This window comes from Antrostomus carolinensis, unplaced genomic scaffold (genome assembly GCF_000700745.2).
Source record: "Antrostomus carolinensis isolate BGI_N321 unplaced genomic scaffold, ASM70074v2 scaffold23259, whole genome shotgun sequence".
In the NCBI taxonomy this organism is placed as follows: Eukaryota; Metazoa; Chordata; class Aves; order Caprimulgiformes; family Caprimulgidae; genus Antrostomus; species Antrostomus carolinensis.
Genome location: NW_010339723.1, coordinates 2,773 through 17,325, shown reverse-complemented (window position 1 = coordinate 17,325; position 14,553 = coordinate 2,773). Strand labels below are relative to the sequence as shown.

At 45.6% G+C, this 14,553-nt stretch overlaps 2 protein-coding genes across 2 annotated transcripts in view; one reads left to right on the top strand and one right to left on the bottom strand.

Moving 5' to 3' along the window:
* The first annotated feature begins 1,800 nt into the window (after window positions 1-1,800).
* On the top strand, window positions 1,801-3,639 carry LOC104531154 (ubiquitin thioesterase ZRANB1). Its single transcript, XM_010175959.2, has 2 exons — window positions 1,801-2,121; window positions 3,007-3,639. Exons 1-2 carry the CDS (start codon window positions 1,987-1,989, stop codon window positions 3,223-3,225), a joined length of 354 nt encoding a protein of 117 aa, XP_010174261.1. The 5' UTR covers window positions 1,801-1,986; the 3' UTR covers window positions 3,226-3,639.
* Window positions 3,640-9,771: 6,132 nt separating this feature from the next.
* CTBP2 (C-terminal binding protein 2) overlaps window positions 9,772-14,553 on the bottom strand; it is a gene marked incomplete at its 5' end in the record, with an annotated part of 7,452 nt that continues 2,670 nt past the window's right edge. The window contains 4 exons of the mRNA XM_010175960.1: window positions 9,772-10,022; window positions 11,616-11,733; window positions 12,655-12,782; window positions 14,143-14,273. Coding sequence (XP_010174262.1) covers window positions 9,842-10,022; window positions 11,616-11,733; window positions 12,655-12,782; window positions 14,143-14,273 — 558 coding nt within the window. The remainder of the gene's footprint in view (window positions 10,023-11,615; window positions 11,734-12,654; window positions 12,783-14,142; window positions 14,274-14,553) is intronic.

Here is a 14,553-nt window from a genome sequence, read left to right as displayed (position 1 = left end):
TAGATATGTAAAGAGTTGAAAGTTTTTTTTAGTTAACACTTAACCCTTTTTCTGCATCTTTGGTGGTTAGCATTGCATTACAGTGAGACTTCATTGTAAAGAGGATGGGAGCACTAAGAAGGTGTTAAATGGATTTGTCTTTAGAGCTAGAAATAAAAACTTGTGTGAATCTTAATCTAAAAGAAATGGAAAGACTTTTAGGTATTTCTTGATTGCTAATTTAAGAATGGGGGGGGGGGGGGAAGGGACAAAAATTTACCAGTAGCCACCACTAATTTTTATTACAGCAAAGAAAGATGAGTTCTAAACTTAAGTAAAACCTCCAAACCCACTCCCTGCCTCACATTTCCATTTCCATGGGTGTTGGAGGAGAAGTGAAGTGCCTTGTTTTGCTGCAGCGTCTGTTCGCGGCGCGCTGGCAGCAGCTGCACTGTGACAGGTTGCTATGCTACATGGGCACTCGAGGGTACGCCTGGCTATTTTTGAACTGTCACAAGGTGAGCCATGCTTTCGCTGAAGTTGTCTTCCAGCAGTACAAACACACACACACACACGCACACCCCCCCCAAGAATTATTGGTGTTCCTAGAAGAAAGGAGTTCTAGTTTTATTTTCAGTGCACCTCAAAGCAAATTACTGTCTTTATTGATAAAAATGGTGGGGGAAAGAAAAAAAAAAGTAAGTTTCTTCCATAATCTGTGACATCAGGAATTTGTTGTATCTGAGCAAAAATAGTATCAGCTTTTTGGTATGGTGGGGTTTTTTTTATTTTTTTGGGGGGGGTTGTTGTTTTGTTGTTTTTTTTTTTGTCTGTTTGGGTTTTTTGTTTTGTTTTTTGGGAGGTTTTTTTGAGACTAGATATGCATAATTGATGTGGTTTAATTTAATCTGTTAATACAATGTGTATGAGAAGTCCCATTGTCTCTGGGATGGGCTACATAGTTAGGTGCTGAATAACACTTAGTGCAGTAAGTTCTTTTAATAAGAAGATTTGTTAGCAGATGGTGGAATTTTTATTCTGGTAAAAATAGCCTCTGACTGTGGCTTTTATTGCTGTGATGCAGAATCTAATTATTTTCTTTCTTTATGTATATTTTTTTAATTAGTTTTAAGAAGTCACCATGCATAAAAGACTGCTTTTTCTAAGCTGGTTTTTTGTTCATTGCTACGCTACAGCCCACAGATTTTTAGGGGAGTGGTGACGTGGTACTGGGTGTAGTTGTGATGGCTTTTATGTCTAAACTTGTACAGTTGCAGAGATACTTGATTAATCTCCTGTTAACCTTGGAATGAGGACGAGGACAGGGTGAGAGAGTTGGGGCTGTTCAGCCTGGAGAAGAGAAGGCTCCGGGGAGACCTTCTAGTGGCCTCCCAGTACCTGAAGGGGCTCCAGGAAGGCTGGGGAGGGACTTTTCATAAGGGCAGGGAGTGACAGAACAAGGGGTGATGGCTTGAAAGTGGCAGAGGGGAGATGGAGATGAGATGTGAGGAAGAAATTCTTTGGTGTGAGGGTGGTGAGACACTGGAACAGGTTGTCCAGAGAAGCTGTGGCTGCTCCTCCCTGGAAGTGTTGAAGGCCAGGTTGGATGAGGCTTTGAGCAACCTGGTCTAGTGGAAGGTGTCCCTGCTGCTGGCAGGGGGGTTGGAACTGGATGAGCTTTAAGGTCCCTTCCAACCCAAACCATTCTATGAGTCTGTGATTCCATGATAACAATGAGCTGTACTGAAAAGTGTGACCCCCCCCTTAGTGCAGACCAAACCAAGTGCATTTTAAATGCTTACGATGTGCTGCTGTTACTGTGGTTTAACCAAAAGCAAAAGGTTTGTATCAAAAATCTTCCTTGTGGAGCGCTGCAGTTCTGACTCTTGACCTTTGTGTTCATTTATTGTAGGTGTGTATTTGCCTTTGTTATGGGAACAGAGTTTTTGTTGGAAAAGTCCTATTGCTCTGGGCTACACGAGGGGCCATTTCTCTGCTCTGGTTGCCATGGAGAACGATGGTTATGGCAATCGAGGTGCTGGTGCTAACTTGAACACTGACGATGATGTGACCGTGACTTTTCTACCGTTGGTGGACAGCGAGAGGAAATTATTGCACATTCACTTCCTTTCTGCTCAAGAGGTAAGAAATAGTTGTGTGGCTGGTAGCCTTTCTCACAGCTGCTTATTTCAGCTGTGGCCTCAGCAATCTCTGTAGCCTCGTATGTTTTTGTGCTTCAAAGAATTACATGTTCTGTATAATTAACACTGCTCCCTTCCCAATCATTTGAGGGGACTCTGAAAGAGATTTTCCCACAAACTTGATGCTTATTTGTAGCTCTGTAAATTGAATGTCCCTTCACTGTGCACGTCAATACCAGCATGCCTTGAAAACTGCATCCAGTTCTGGAGCCACCAACACAAGAGAGACATGGAGCAGCTAGAACAAGTCCAGAGGAGGCCACCAGGATGATCCGAGGGGTGGAGCAGCTCTGCTGTGAAGACAGGCTCACTGTGACCTTCCCCACATCACTCCATCTCCACAGCCCATTTGCCCTTTCTGTCAAACAACGACAATATATATTATATAATAAATGACTTTTCATAAGGGCAATTAATGACAAAACAGGGGGGAATGGGTTTAAACTGAAAGAGGGGAGGTTTAGATTAGATATTAGGAAGAAGTTCTTCACTGTGAGGGTGGTGAGACACTGGCCCAGGTTGGCCAGAGAAGCTGTGGCTGCTCCTCCCTGGAAGTGTTGAAGGCCAGGTTGGATGAGGCTTTGAGCAACCTGGTCTAGTGGAAGGTGTCCCTGCTGCTGGCAGGGGGGTTGGGACTGGATGAGCTTTAAGGTCCCTTCCAACCCAAACCAGTCTGTGATTCTATGAACTAGTACCCTGACTCTGTCAGCTTTGAAAAGGAGCTGCACTGCTCGCCCTGGGTGTTTCAGAATATCACAGGTGACTTGTTTGAAGTGGCTGGTGACGTTTCAAGGCTCGTTCCCAACCTGTGTTCTCTCCCCCAAAGATAGGTAACGAGGAGCAGCAAGAGAAGCTGCTTCGGGAGTGGCTGGACTGCTGCGTGACCGAAGGAGGGGTTCTGGTTGCCATGCAGAAAAGCTCTCGCAGGCGCAATCATCCGCTGGTCACCCAGATGGTCGAGAAGTGGCTCGATCGCTACCGACAGATCCGCCCTTGTACATCCCTTTCTGATGGCGAGGAAGACGAGGATGATGATGATGAATGAGAATTGCAAGTTAACCAGCACGGAGCGTGCGTGAGCCGGAGTTAGCGTTGTGCTCTAGCAGTTTGTTGTGGAACGACTCAATCCTAGGGGAAAAGTGCTGTAAAGGATTTTTCTAACCAGCATGGAAAGGAGTCTACAAGCTCATCTGCTGCATGAAGAGAGTGAAATGGGCTGGACTTACAAGTTTGTATAAAAAAACAAAGAAACAAAAAAACAGCTAATTTTATTATCAAGACAGGAAAAAAAAAAAAAAATCCCCATTTTTCTTTCTGATTGTAAATCTGTCTATAAATGTACCGCATGTGGTTGTGTAACAGGTTGTGTAATAGGAAAAGTATACCAGCATCTTAATTATTGCAAAGAAATTGTTCAAATAAGGGCACTTACGAAAGCACATGTTAGGTGGATATCTCTTCCCTCCGAGGTTCTTTTACAGTAGAACTTGGTATTCTGCATCACCTTTTAGATACTCTGACACATTTCCATCAAAGGCCCTTTTCTGTGAAATCTCACTAGTGCCCAGGTCAAGATTGTGAGGTTTTCTTTTGGGTTTTTTTTTTTTGTTTGCACAGAATGTCCACAGCAAGTCATAAGTAAAAAAAAAAACAATACATCATTATTTCACTAATATTTTAGTTACTGCTGTGCCCATATAATAAAATATAAACTCTACGGAAAAAAACCAAACTGGAAGAGAAGCTAAATTTTTTCATTGAGTTGAAATGATTTGTTTCCTGAAAAAGGTGGTTTGGCTTTTTTTTTTGTTTCCTTTTTCTTCTAATAATAGATTCTTTTCAGTATAAGTAAGAATATTTATTCAAAGAAGTGACCTAAAATATAGGGATTTTATTCCAGTGAGCCTATACTAAACAAAATTGTGTGAAATCTGAGAACTCGGACATGATTGAGAATTTCCTATTTTCAGAACTCGCTCTTGCTGTGATACCAACCACGTGTCATTTTATCATTTATTCTTTCATCCACTTAAAACATCGCTGCAAATGAAAAAAAAAAACCCCACCTTTTTAAAGGGTTACTCCTCAGTCATTAAATCCAGTGAGAACACACTTGGCAGTTCTAATTAAAAAGAAGAATCTATGCTAAAGTTGGTTTTTTTTTTAAAAGCACTGTGTTATATATTTCTCAGTATGTAAATCTGGGAATTTCTTGCATGTTGATTGATGTGGCCATACTTTAAAACTTCTGTAAGTTCCTGAGATTGTAAGTTCAGAGTATATTCTCCGGTAGAAATTTTATTATATTTGATAACTTTAGCCATGTAACCTGTAATGGATAAAGTTTATCTAAAAAAAAAAAAAAAATCTCACTTAAAACACTAAAGGTTAATGCCAGTTTTTACATAGACAGTGCAATTCAGGTTGTCTTGAAAAGCACTTTGGAGATGGTGTGGTGGTTGAAGAAGGAATTTTGCCGTAGATGAAATTATTTTCATTAGAATTTGGAAAGAAACCCCATAGCACCTATTTTTTATGTAGTTCCCAAGCTATGGAAAAAAAAAAAACCCGAGGAACTTGCTGCTTTTTTTTTTCTTCTTCTTACAAATGCTGCTTGGATGGTGTTGAAATGTGGACAACTCCTACATAAACGTGGTGACGACACCTAAAGGATCCAAGTCATGAAGTACTGTGTTAACCGAGCGATTTTCCCATCGCAGAGTCCGTTGAGCTTTGGTATGAAGTGTCTCCACCTTTCTTTTGGGTTTTTTTTGGCCGTTCCATCTCCTCTGATAGGTGCACGTGCAGTTTTCAGGTCAGAGGACACGTGTTGATCTGCAACGATGCAGGCCAACCGCAGATACTAAAGAGGCTCTCACAAGAGGTTCTTCACGATGGTCCTGTTTCAAGTTTGCTTTTGAAATTGGTTTGTTTTGGTTTTTTTTTTTTTTTCTTGGTCCTTTTTCTCACCTTGCAGTAACATCCTTTTATACCTGGTCTAGCTGAGGTCTTTTCTGTCAGGGGAAGTGATTGTGGAGTAAGCTGGGATGAGAGTTTCCATGAGCTGAGCTGGTCTGCACCGTGTGCTTGTGGCATCGTTTCCCTGTGGTGGTGTAACCCAGTGACCTCTGGAGGTCCTGTTAGTTCAGGACTAACTATGGCAGCAGCAGAAATTCTCGTTCTGTAACTAGGAAATTTGGATCCCAGCTTACCCAGGACTCCCTTCCCCGTGCAGACCACCATTTGAACAGGCAGAAGGATGAGCTCCAACCTTTAGTAGACAACTTCCAGGGGTGTGCAAAACGCTCTGCAGAATTTTAACACCCCCCCTGCCCCTTTTGCTTTCTGCAGTACTGATCTGTTGAAGGAAGTGAAGCTTCCTTGTAACACGGGGAGAATAACCAATGTGAAAGTCTACCTTGAGCCAAGTCCCACGAGCACGCCTCTCCTCAGCTCTCTGTGGCCTGATGATCCCATCCCCATCCCACCAGCGCTTCCCCATGGCGCGGCAGTTGGCCCTGCACTCAGTTCAGCTGTTTTCCAGAAGCATGCTCCGTGCTCTCCCGTGTTTATCTCGTTCTGGGATGGGAGGACAGTCCTGGTACTTCAGAGCTCTTGGCTTTCTTGACTGTTACTGTTTTGTTCTGCTGTGCTGTGAAATGGTATGTTCAGGTTGACACGCTTCACGGGTCGTTTTGGAACTGGTGAAGTATCTTCTTTTTTTTAATTATTATTATTTTTTTTTCCAAATCAAAATAATCCAGACCTCGTGTACCTGTAGATTAAAGAGCTGCAAACCCCTGCTTTGTGCCAGCCCGGCAGTCAGTCTGTGTCACTGGGTCCTCTCCTCCAATCATGTACTTGAAAGTTTACAAATATTAATTCGTAAAGATGAATTTTGCAGCACTACCTTGCAGCTTGTCGGCGAGTTCTGCTCCTGGAGCCAAGTCTCTCTATAAAATCGGGTTTCTCAGTGTTGTTATTTTTCCTCATGTTCTTGCTCGCAGTAGCACACGCTTTCCTAGCGCAGAACTTGGCTGTTCATTGCTACCTCCTTTACATCTGGTTGGGTTTTGTTTGGTTGTTGTTTTTTTTTCTGGTTTTATTTATGAATTCCTCAGTGGGGAAAAAAAAAATAATAATCCTGTATTTCTTTTATTTTTAATATATTAAAATTTAGTCATTCTGAATTCTTCCAAAGTCCTGCTGCATGGCTTATGGCAAATACCACTAGGTTGTGTTTACCCCATTAACAGTTGGTTTGTGGTGTGCATTTAGAGACCCTTCTTTAATCGCTGCTTTTCCCTTTCCATCCCCTTTTGTTCCATAACTTCCCTTAACTCCCTTTTTTTAAGTTTTATTTAATATCTTCAAGCTGCTTTTTTTTTTTTTAAGCTCCTCTGACATCCATCATCAGAGGAGTCGAGAGCCTCCCCGCTTTCCCTGAGCGTGGCAGCAGCAGCACGGCGCAGATCTTCAGCCGCGAGCGTTCATCTCCCGTTCCTTTGCCCGATCATTTTCCGTTTGAGTCGCAGCGTTGCCACGTCCCGGTGCTTTGGCAAATCTTAATTACGCTGATCCTCTTCCCTTTCTGCTTCTGGGTCTTCTCTTTGTGTGTTTCATTGGTGTTTGCACCCCAGCAGCAGAGGGGAACCCCTAGAACTGCCGCCGTCTGTCACCACAGCGTGCCCTTTGGTTTGTAACCTTTGGGGTCTCTTCATTTCTACTGTCATTGAGCTCACAGCCCGTCAGTCACAGCTGTCTGCCTGCCTCTGCATCCCTCCTTGGTTTTGGTGGAGAGGGAGGTTGAGTGTCGGGTGGAACCTGCAGCATTTGCTGTTCTCTGTGGTATCCGAGCTCAGCCTCTCACTGTCCCAGGGCCGAGCCCACCACCGGCAGCAGATGCACAAGATCCTGCGCCAGGGAATTACTTGCAGCCATCCTGGGTGCAACTGCTTGGTTAAAAACACATCACAGTACCAGAGGTAGTTTATTTTTTTAAAACAACTCTAAACTTTTAACATCAATTACATGTTTTCTTGTTTTTTACCATCATTTCAGTATTTCCCAAACGCTTTCTCTGTAACTAACCTGTTCCATCCTTCTGGTTTCTGGTGGTGGTCACGGATCATCACTGGTGTGGGACGCTGATCGCTGACAGAGTGATCGCTCGCTCATCTATAAAGTTGACTGGTTTTTTTTAAGCTACTTTTCAGTTTCATTTAAAGCAAACAAAATACAGAGTTTTGTAACCTAGACACATTTTTTGGTTTCAGCTTTGTTTTTAGTCCTTTTCCAGCCCAAGCTCTCTGCCCCATCCCAGGCCGCGTGCGCTGGCGCTCTCCCCCGCAGGGTGACAGAGGGGGTGGCAGTGACGGAAAGGGCTTTTCATCCAGCGAGGCTCCAAGCTGCTCGCACCTCTCCAGCGTGTTTCCAGCTTTGTTCCCCAGCAGTGTGCTAATGCTTCATGTCTTCAGTACAAAAAAAACCCCCATCGTTTTTGGGGTGCAGCTGCTTTTGTAGCTTAATGGAAACCATAGTGATCGTTTTTTCCCCCCTAGGCTGCAATTCATGTCCCACTTGATTTTATATTTTATAGAAAGAATTATACAAATCACAAAGAAGTTTACAGCTTATGGACAGCACCACCTGAAAACCTGGATGGGAAATGAAATTCAGCATTCCCCCAGCAGTGTGATTTTAAAACTTGAACCCAGTTTCTGTTTGATTTCTCAGAGCTGGCTGCAGGCAGCCCAGGGCAGATCCTCAGCCGCTGCGAGTCGCGGCTCTCTCGAAGCGTCACCCTTCTCCTCCCCGTGATGCCAGCAGGTCCCAGCTGCTGCACGAGGTGCCCGGGTTGGACTTGAGGAAAACTTACCTGCTCTCCCCTGTGAAATTGCATTTGGTGTCAGAGGAGGGCACAGGGTGAGCAGAGCTGTGTTCTCTACCGTCCTGTGCGCTCTCAAGCTCTTCAACCTGAAGCGTTAGATTGCAGGGTTGAAGATTACTGGATTATTAGTGGATATTACTATTGGATTTCTCTTACCTTTCAGAAATTATGGCAATTTTATCACTTTTTTTATTGAAAACTGCACTGAACGCTAAATGTCCACCTTTACAATAAACAAATACAGTAACGGTAACACACTAAAACAAAACATACTTCTGATAGCCATGGGGGTGGGTTGGGTTTGGGTTTTTTTTCTGTTTGGGACAGTTTAAGATTTTTTTTTTTTTCATTTTTTTTTTTTGTCACAGAAACAGGAATGTACCCATACAAAGGCTCAAAATAGGCCATCTTTTTCTTTTTAAAAAAACAAAAAAAGGTGATGATTCACAAAAGACTATGAATATAACATGTAACTAGTTGATACAAATCTAATAGGATTTGTTAAAATCAGTCACATCTAATAACACATTTTTGAAGTGTTCTTGTATAAAATAGCACGTGAAGAAAAAGAAGACTTTTATCCATGTCTAAAAAAGTGGGTTTTTTTGTTCATAGACAGTCTGACAAGTTACCATAAAAAGTGTTTCCTGAGACATAAGGAAATGCAACATTATTCTTGAACCCTTTCCAGCTCAAGACTTTTTTTTTTTTTACTTTTTTTTTTTCCACTTGATAAAATAGCTGCAGATTTAAAACTGAGAAAATATATTTGAGTACAAATAGTGTGTGAAACTTAATACTTTCTTCTTTTTTTTTTTTTTCTTCTTTTCTCTTTTTTTTTTAATTTTTTTTTTTTTTTGGTAATTTTATTTTTCTTGCATCATTGCAGGGCGTAGGTGAATGCACAGCTACTTTATTCAGTGTATTGGGCAGAGAAGAGCCTGGCAGTTTGTCTTGTCGTTAACCAGGGAGGGCAGTGGCTGCTGCCAGGAGCCTTTCCTGCCCTCCCCATCCCACAGATCCCAGCTGGAACAGCTACAGCTTAAACCTGGCAGGAGAAATTCTGTTACAGGTCACTGGCCCTGTGACACTGCAAAAAGGATTATTATTATTATTCCTCTTATTATTATTATTATTATTTTTTCTCCTTTTTCCATTTCTAAGCCAGTACTGATGCCTCCTGTTAGAAGAGGTGACCAGACACAAGAGTAAAGAAAGGGCTGAAGCCACATCATGGTTTCCTCTGAAATTTTCTACCTTAATTCTGTAAGGATTGGTTAATGCCGTGGTTTGACAACAGGTGCCCAAGCCCTTGTCCTTCCCCAGGAATCGAGGTTGGGGGGGGGGGGGTTTTAAAAAAAAAAAAAAAAAAAAAAATTTTTTTTTTTTTTATGTGTTACGTGCCAAAAAAAAAAAAAAAAAAAAAAAAAGTTCTATTTTTATTCATGTGATTGATGCACAGATGAAGGAAACTCAACACACAAGAACAGAAGTTGATCATTAACGTTTCACGTCCTAGTTTTTCAGCGCTTCTGTAAGCAAGTGACTTCTTCAGGGCTTCTCCCCCCCAGTCTTGACCGCTCTCGCTTTGTCGTTAACGCTGGAACATCAATGATGCGTCTGTCCAAAAAAATCAACATTACAAATTTCGTATCAAATGCTTTTTTTTTTTTTTTTTTTCTTAAGTTCATGTATAACTTCTTTTCCAATGTCTCTTGGTCCCAAGTTTATTGAATGATTTTTTTATTTATTTTTTATTTTAAATTATCTGCTATTGCTCGTTGGGATGTTCCCTGTTGTCCCCATGTTTTGTGGGTTGGTTTGGAGATGGAGCTTGGGAAGGATGTGCCACCGTGGGAAGGTTGTGAGTAACGGGGATGCCTCCAGGAATGATGCCCTCCATAGCTGCCGGTATTCCTCCCGGTGCGACACTGACCATCCCAGGGGGATACCTGGGAGAGGGGACAGAGAGAGGCAGGTTTGTCACGTCAGATCTCACCACAGACAGGGCCAGTCACCCAACCACCACTGCGGAGAAAACGAGCAGCAAAGAGCGTCCAGTTCTCTACTAGAACTGAGTTTGGTTTTGCTTTTAAATTCCGAGGTTAAACGTGAAATCAGCGCTGCTGGGGCTTGGGTAAGTGTCCTCCACTATGACACAGAGGCTGTGTCTGGTTCTGTACCTTCTAAGGGGTTCCTGAACCATAAGGAAGCCTTTCTCTTTTGAAAACCTGTGTGAGGAATCATCTTGAATGCTCTCTGAAACACCAAACGCTAGTGTGATGATAGCGCTGTGTGTGACTGCTTTGGAACACCTCCACCTGGTTTGTAAGTTGTCCTTCATCTTCCTCATGTAACCAGAGAGCAGAGCTGAAACAACAGGGCTGGATCTAGTCAGCCTTCCTAGGAGCAGGGTGAGTGACACTTAGTCCAGGAATTGACACTGAGTTTGAGAAAGGAGAAGAAATGAGAATTTCTTGAGCTGTCCACAGGGCTGATGTGACGTGGGGACAACAAGGCCAAAACCCTCTGGAGATCTGTTGGACGTGTGGGGAGTGAGGGACCCAGCCACCAGCACCTCCCTGCTGCTGCCATCACCTTGGAGAGGAAGGTGGAGGGGGAAGCAGGGAGGGGAGGGGAGGTTTTACCTGCTGTGAAGGTGCTGAGCTGACCCAGGGTAGGGGGGCACCGCGGCCACCGCTCCCGAGGAGCTTGGCAGGGATGATGCACCCTGCAGAGGTTAAGCCGGGAAGCCAAAGCTCGTCCCAGGGCATTGCCCATGTGCCGTGGAGCAGTTGGAAACGGGACCCAGGCGGCTGCTTCCACCAGGTTTGGATGTTTCCATCTATATGTTTTCCTGGTCAAAGCGAGCAGCTGCCTGCGACCTGCAACTGTGTGTTCCTTGGGCTTTGCCCTCTGCAGGGCTCTGCTGCCGGATGAGCTCCAGCCTGCCTCTGCCCTGTAACGCACCTGGATGTGCTTCACAGGTCTGTTTGGGTTTTGGTTTTTTTCCTCTCTCAGAATAACAGTTTTTTAGGATGTGCCCCACAGATTTGGGGTTTTTTTGTGTGTGTGTCTCAGAATATTTTTGGCAGTGGTGACAGGGTGAAGGCTGCCCATGCTCCAGCTGAGTCCTCGTGCCTAATATCTCCTGCTGGCGCGCTTTGAGTCCTCTAAAGTGCAACAATAAGTAACCCTGATCTCAGGGATTTAGGTGGCAATTAGGCCACCTGACTGTGGAGGAGTTTTTATGCTGGCTCATGAACCCCGAGCCACATGGACAGAAGCACAGAGCAACTCTGCAGTCCTTGCTTCAGTTCAGAAGTCGTGTCCTGCTCGTTTACAGCTCTGGGGGGGTCCTGCTGCTTATGGAGATGCTGTGCAAGTGCCACTGGCCCACCCGAATGAAGGCTTCTTTATAAACCCCTGGTTAAATCAAGCAGTGTCAGCAATCCCGGCGCTGTGTCCTTGGTGGCAGTTGTCACTTGGGCTGTCTGCTCACCTTTCCCAAAGCCCGGCTGCCGTGGTCCCGTTCTCCAGCTTACCTGTACGTGGCACCATTGAGCTCTGGATGAATCGCTTGCTGATCTATTACTGACCACGGAGCTGTTGTGACAAAGAATTCCTTATTCACGCAGTTCCTTAGGCTTTCTGGGATGCGCCCTGGAGTTGGGAATAAAGGTAAGGAAGTGGCGGGTGAGTCTGAGCTTTATCACCCTCTAATAATAAGCTACGATTTCCCCGTTTCACTGTATTTGTTGGTTTAAGGGTGGGGAGGTGTGGAAATCCCACATCCCTTGTTCCAGGAGGATGTTTTAGTTGCCCCAAGGTGCAGGGTTGGAGACCAGTTTCCCACCCTGAATCCCAGCTCTCTGCTTTCAGAAACGCTGTTGCCTTGAGCCGGCTGATTGCAAAGCAGGGACGAGCCAGACGTGAAGCTCTGCCTTCCACGTGAATGAGGGGAAAATTTTAGGACAAGAGAAGTGCTCATTTGCTGGAGTATGGTGCCCACCACCTTGGGACAAGCTCAGTTACAGCCAGAATTGGACACAGGTGCCTTCACTGCTTTAGGATTTGGTTTTGATGTGCAGTCAGCTGTGGGCCACAGTCTTTTTGGGTTAGCACCAGTAAAAGGAGCAGCAATTATTGCTTCACTCCTTTTCATCACAGTCACAGACACTAGTCTTTGACATGCTGCACAAGTGCTTTACTGATTTAAAAACCAAAACCAAACCCCCTCAAAACCCCTCACACAACCACAGAAAAAAATAAAGTTTAATTTCTCAGCTCTTTTGCTGGGAAGAAAAGCAGGGTGAACCCCTGTCCCGGTCCCCTGCTGAGACATGAGCAGGGTGAACCCCTGTCCCGGTCCCCTGCTGAGACACGAGCAGGGTGAACCCCTGTCCCAGTCCCCCTCTGAGACACGAGCAGGGTTAGACCCCTGTCCCGGTCCCCTGCTGAGACACGAGCAGGGTTAGACCCCTGTCTCTGTCCCCCTCTGAGACACGAGCAGGGTGGACCCCTGTCTCTGTCCCCCCTGGCACACACGTGAGCCAGCCCCAGGTTCTCCGCAGGGCCGAGTACCTGTGATCGCGCGTCGGATCTCAGTAGCAGCAGCTTCTCTCATCTCCAGTGACGCCTGCTCGCTGTACCAAGCGGTGTGGGGAGTACAGATTAAATTAGGAGCATCTTTCAATGGGCCTTGAGCAAAACTGGGAGCAGAGGGAGGAAAAAAGAGAGATTAGTCAATGTATGCAAAGAGAATAAAATATATGATGAGGGCAAAAGGCTGGGGGCTGCCCTCTGTGTGGGCAAGCCTTGGTAGCCCCTCGCCTGCAGCACCTGGGGTGGAAGGAGCCCAACAGTGTCCTGCCAGCCTGAAATGGCCACGGAATCACTGGGGTGGAAGCACAGCTCCAGTGCAGGGCACAAACTGAAAATGAACCAAAAAAAGAACCAACAGGGCTGAAAAACCAACCGACTGGGTGGTTGTTCATAATGTTCCCAGAGGAATGAATGCCTGGGAGTGTCTCTCAGCAGTGTGGGGATGCAGGGACAGGCTGCACGTGGAAGGGAGTGGGTATGCAAGTTTGTCCTTTGTAGAAGCACAATTTCACTAAAAAAAAAAATAGTTTTTGAAAACTTTTTTGAATACTGTGTCCAGTTCTGGAGCCCCCAACACAAGAGAGACCTGGAGCAGCTGGGACAAATACAGAGGAGGGTCACGAGGATGATGCGAGGGCTGGAGCAGCTCTGCTGTGAGGACAGGCTGAGAGAGTTGGGGCTGTTCAGCCTGGAGAAGAGAAGGCTCCGGGGAGATCTTATAGAGGCCTCCCAGTACCTGAAGGGGCTACAAGAAAGCTGGGGAGGGACTTTTCATAAGGGCAGTTAATGACAGAACAAGGGGAAATGGGTTTAAGCTGAAAGAGGGGAGGTTTAGATGAGATATTAGGAAGAAGTTCTTCACTGTGAGGGTGGTCAGACACTGGAACAGGTTGCCCAAGGAAGTTGTGGATGCCCCCTCCCTGGAAGTGTTCTCGGCCAGGTTGGATGAGGCTTTGAGCAACCTGGTCTAGTGGAAGGTGTCCCTGCTGCTGGCAGGGGGGTTGGAACTGGATGAGCTTTAAGGTCCCTTCCAAACCAAACCATTCTATGAGTCTATGATTCTATGAAAATACAAGTTAACTAGTCCTGCCACCGTCCCCAGTCTGTGGTGAAAGAAGCTGCGCTCCTGCTTATAACTGAGCCCAACTTCCCAGCTGCCAGCAGCCCCTGGGCAAAAATGTCCAACACAGAACAGATTTGTCCTCACAGACTTGGGAGTGGGTTTTTTATTTGGTTGTTTGTTTGGTTTTTAAGACACAGGCTGATTTCTTGTTCTAAGCTCCCGGAGTCCCTTTGAACACCTGTAACCCTGGTGCCATCCCACGCCTGATGGATGCTGCAAGGTGCCACGGCCTTTTCTCAACCAGCAGGACTGTTGCCCATCGCTGGTGATGTGTGACAAGGCATGTGGGTGTTGTGTACAGAGGGCAACCACCCATGAAAAGGCCCCACGAGCCAGAGCTTTACCTAAACGGTTCCGACTCGTGCACATCAAGCGCAGCCCCTCGTATCCGTCCTTCCTTCAGGGCTTGGGTTAAGGCCTTCTCGTCCACCAGCCCCCCGCGCGCCGTGTTCACCAGGAACGCTCCCTGCCTCATCTGCCGGCGGATGGGGAGAGAGAGAGAGAGGAGAGTGAGCTTGGTGGGGTGATCCGGTCCTACCCCTGCCCTGATGCAGCACTGGGAGCCCTGGGGTGCCTCCAGCTGGGACTGCACCCCGCTTTTCATCTGATCCCCATCACCATGCACGTGGGTTTTCCATGGCGAGTCCAGCTCTGGCTGGGATGAGAGGGGATCTGATCAATGTTTATCCATATCTAAAGGGCAGGTGTTGAGAGGATGGGGCCAGACTTTTCAGTGGTGGCCAGTGATAGGACAA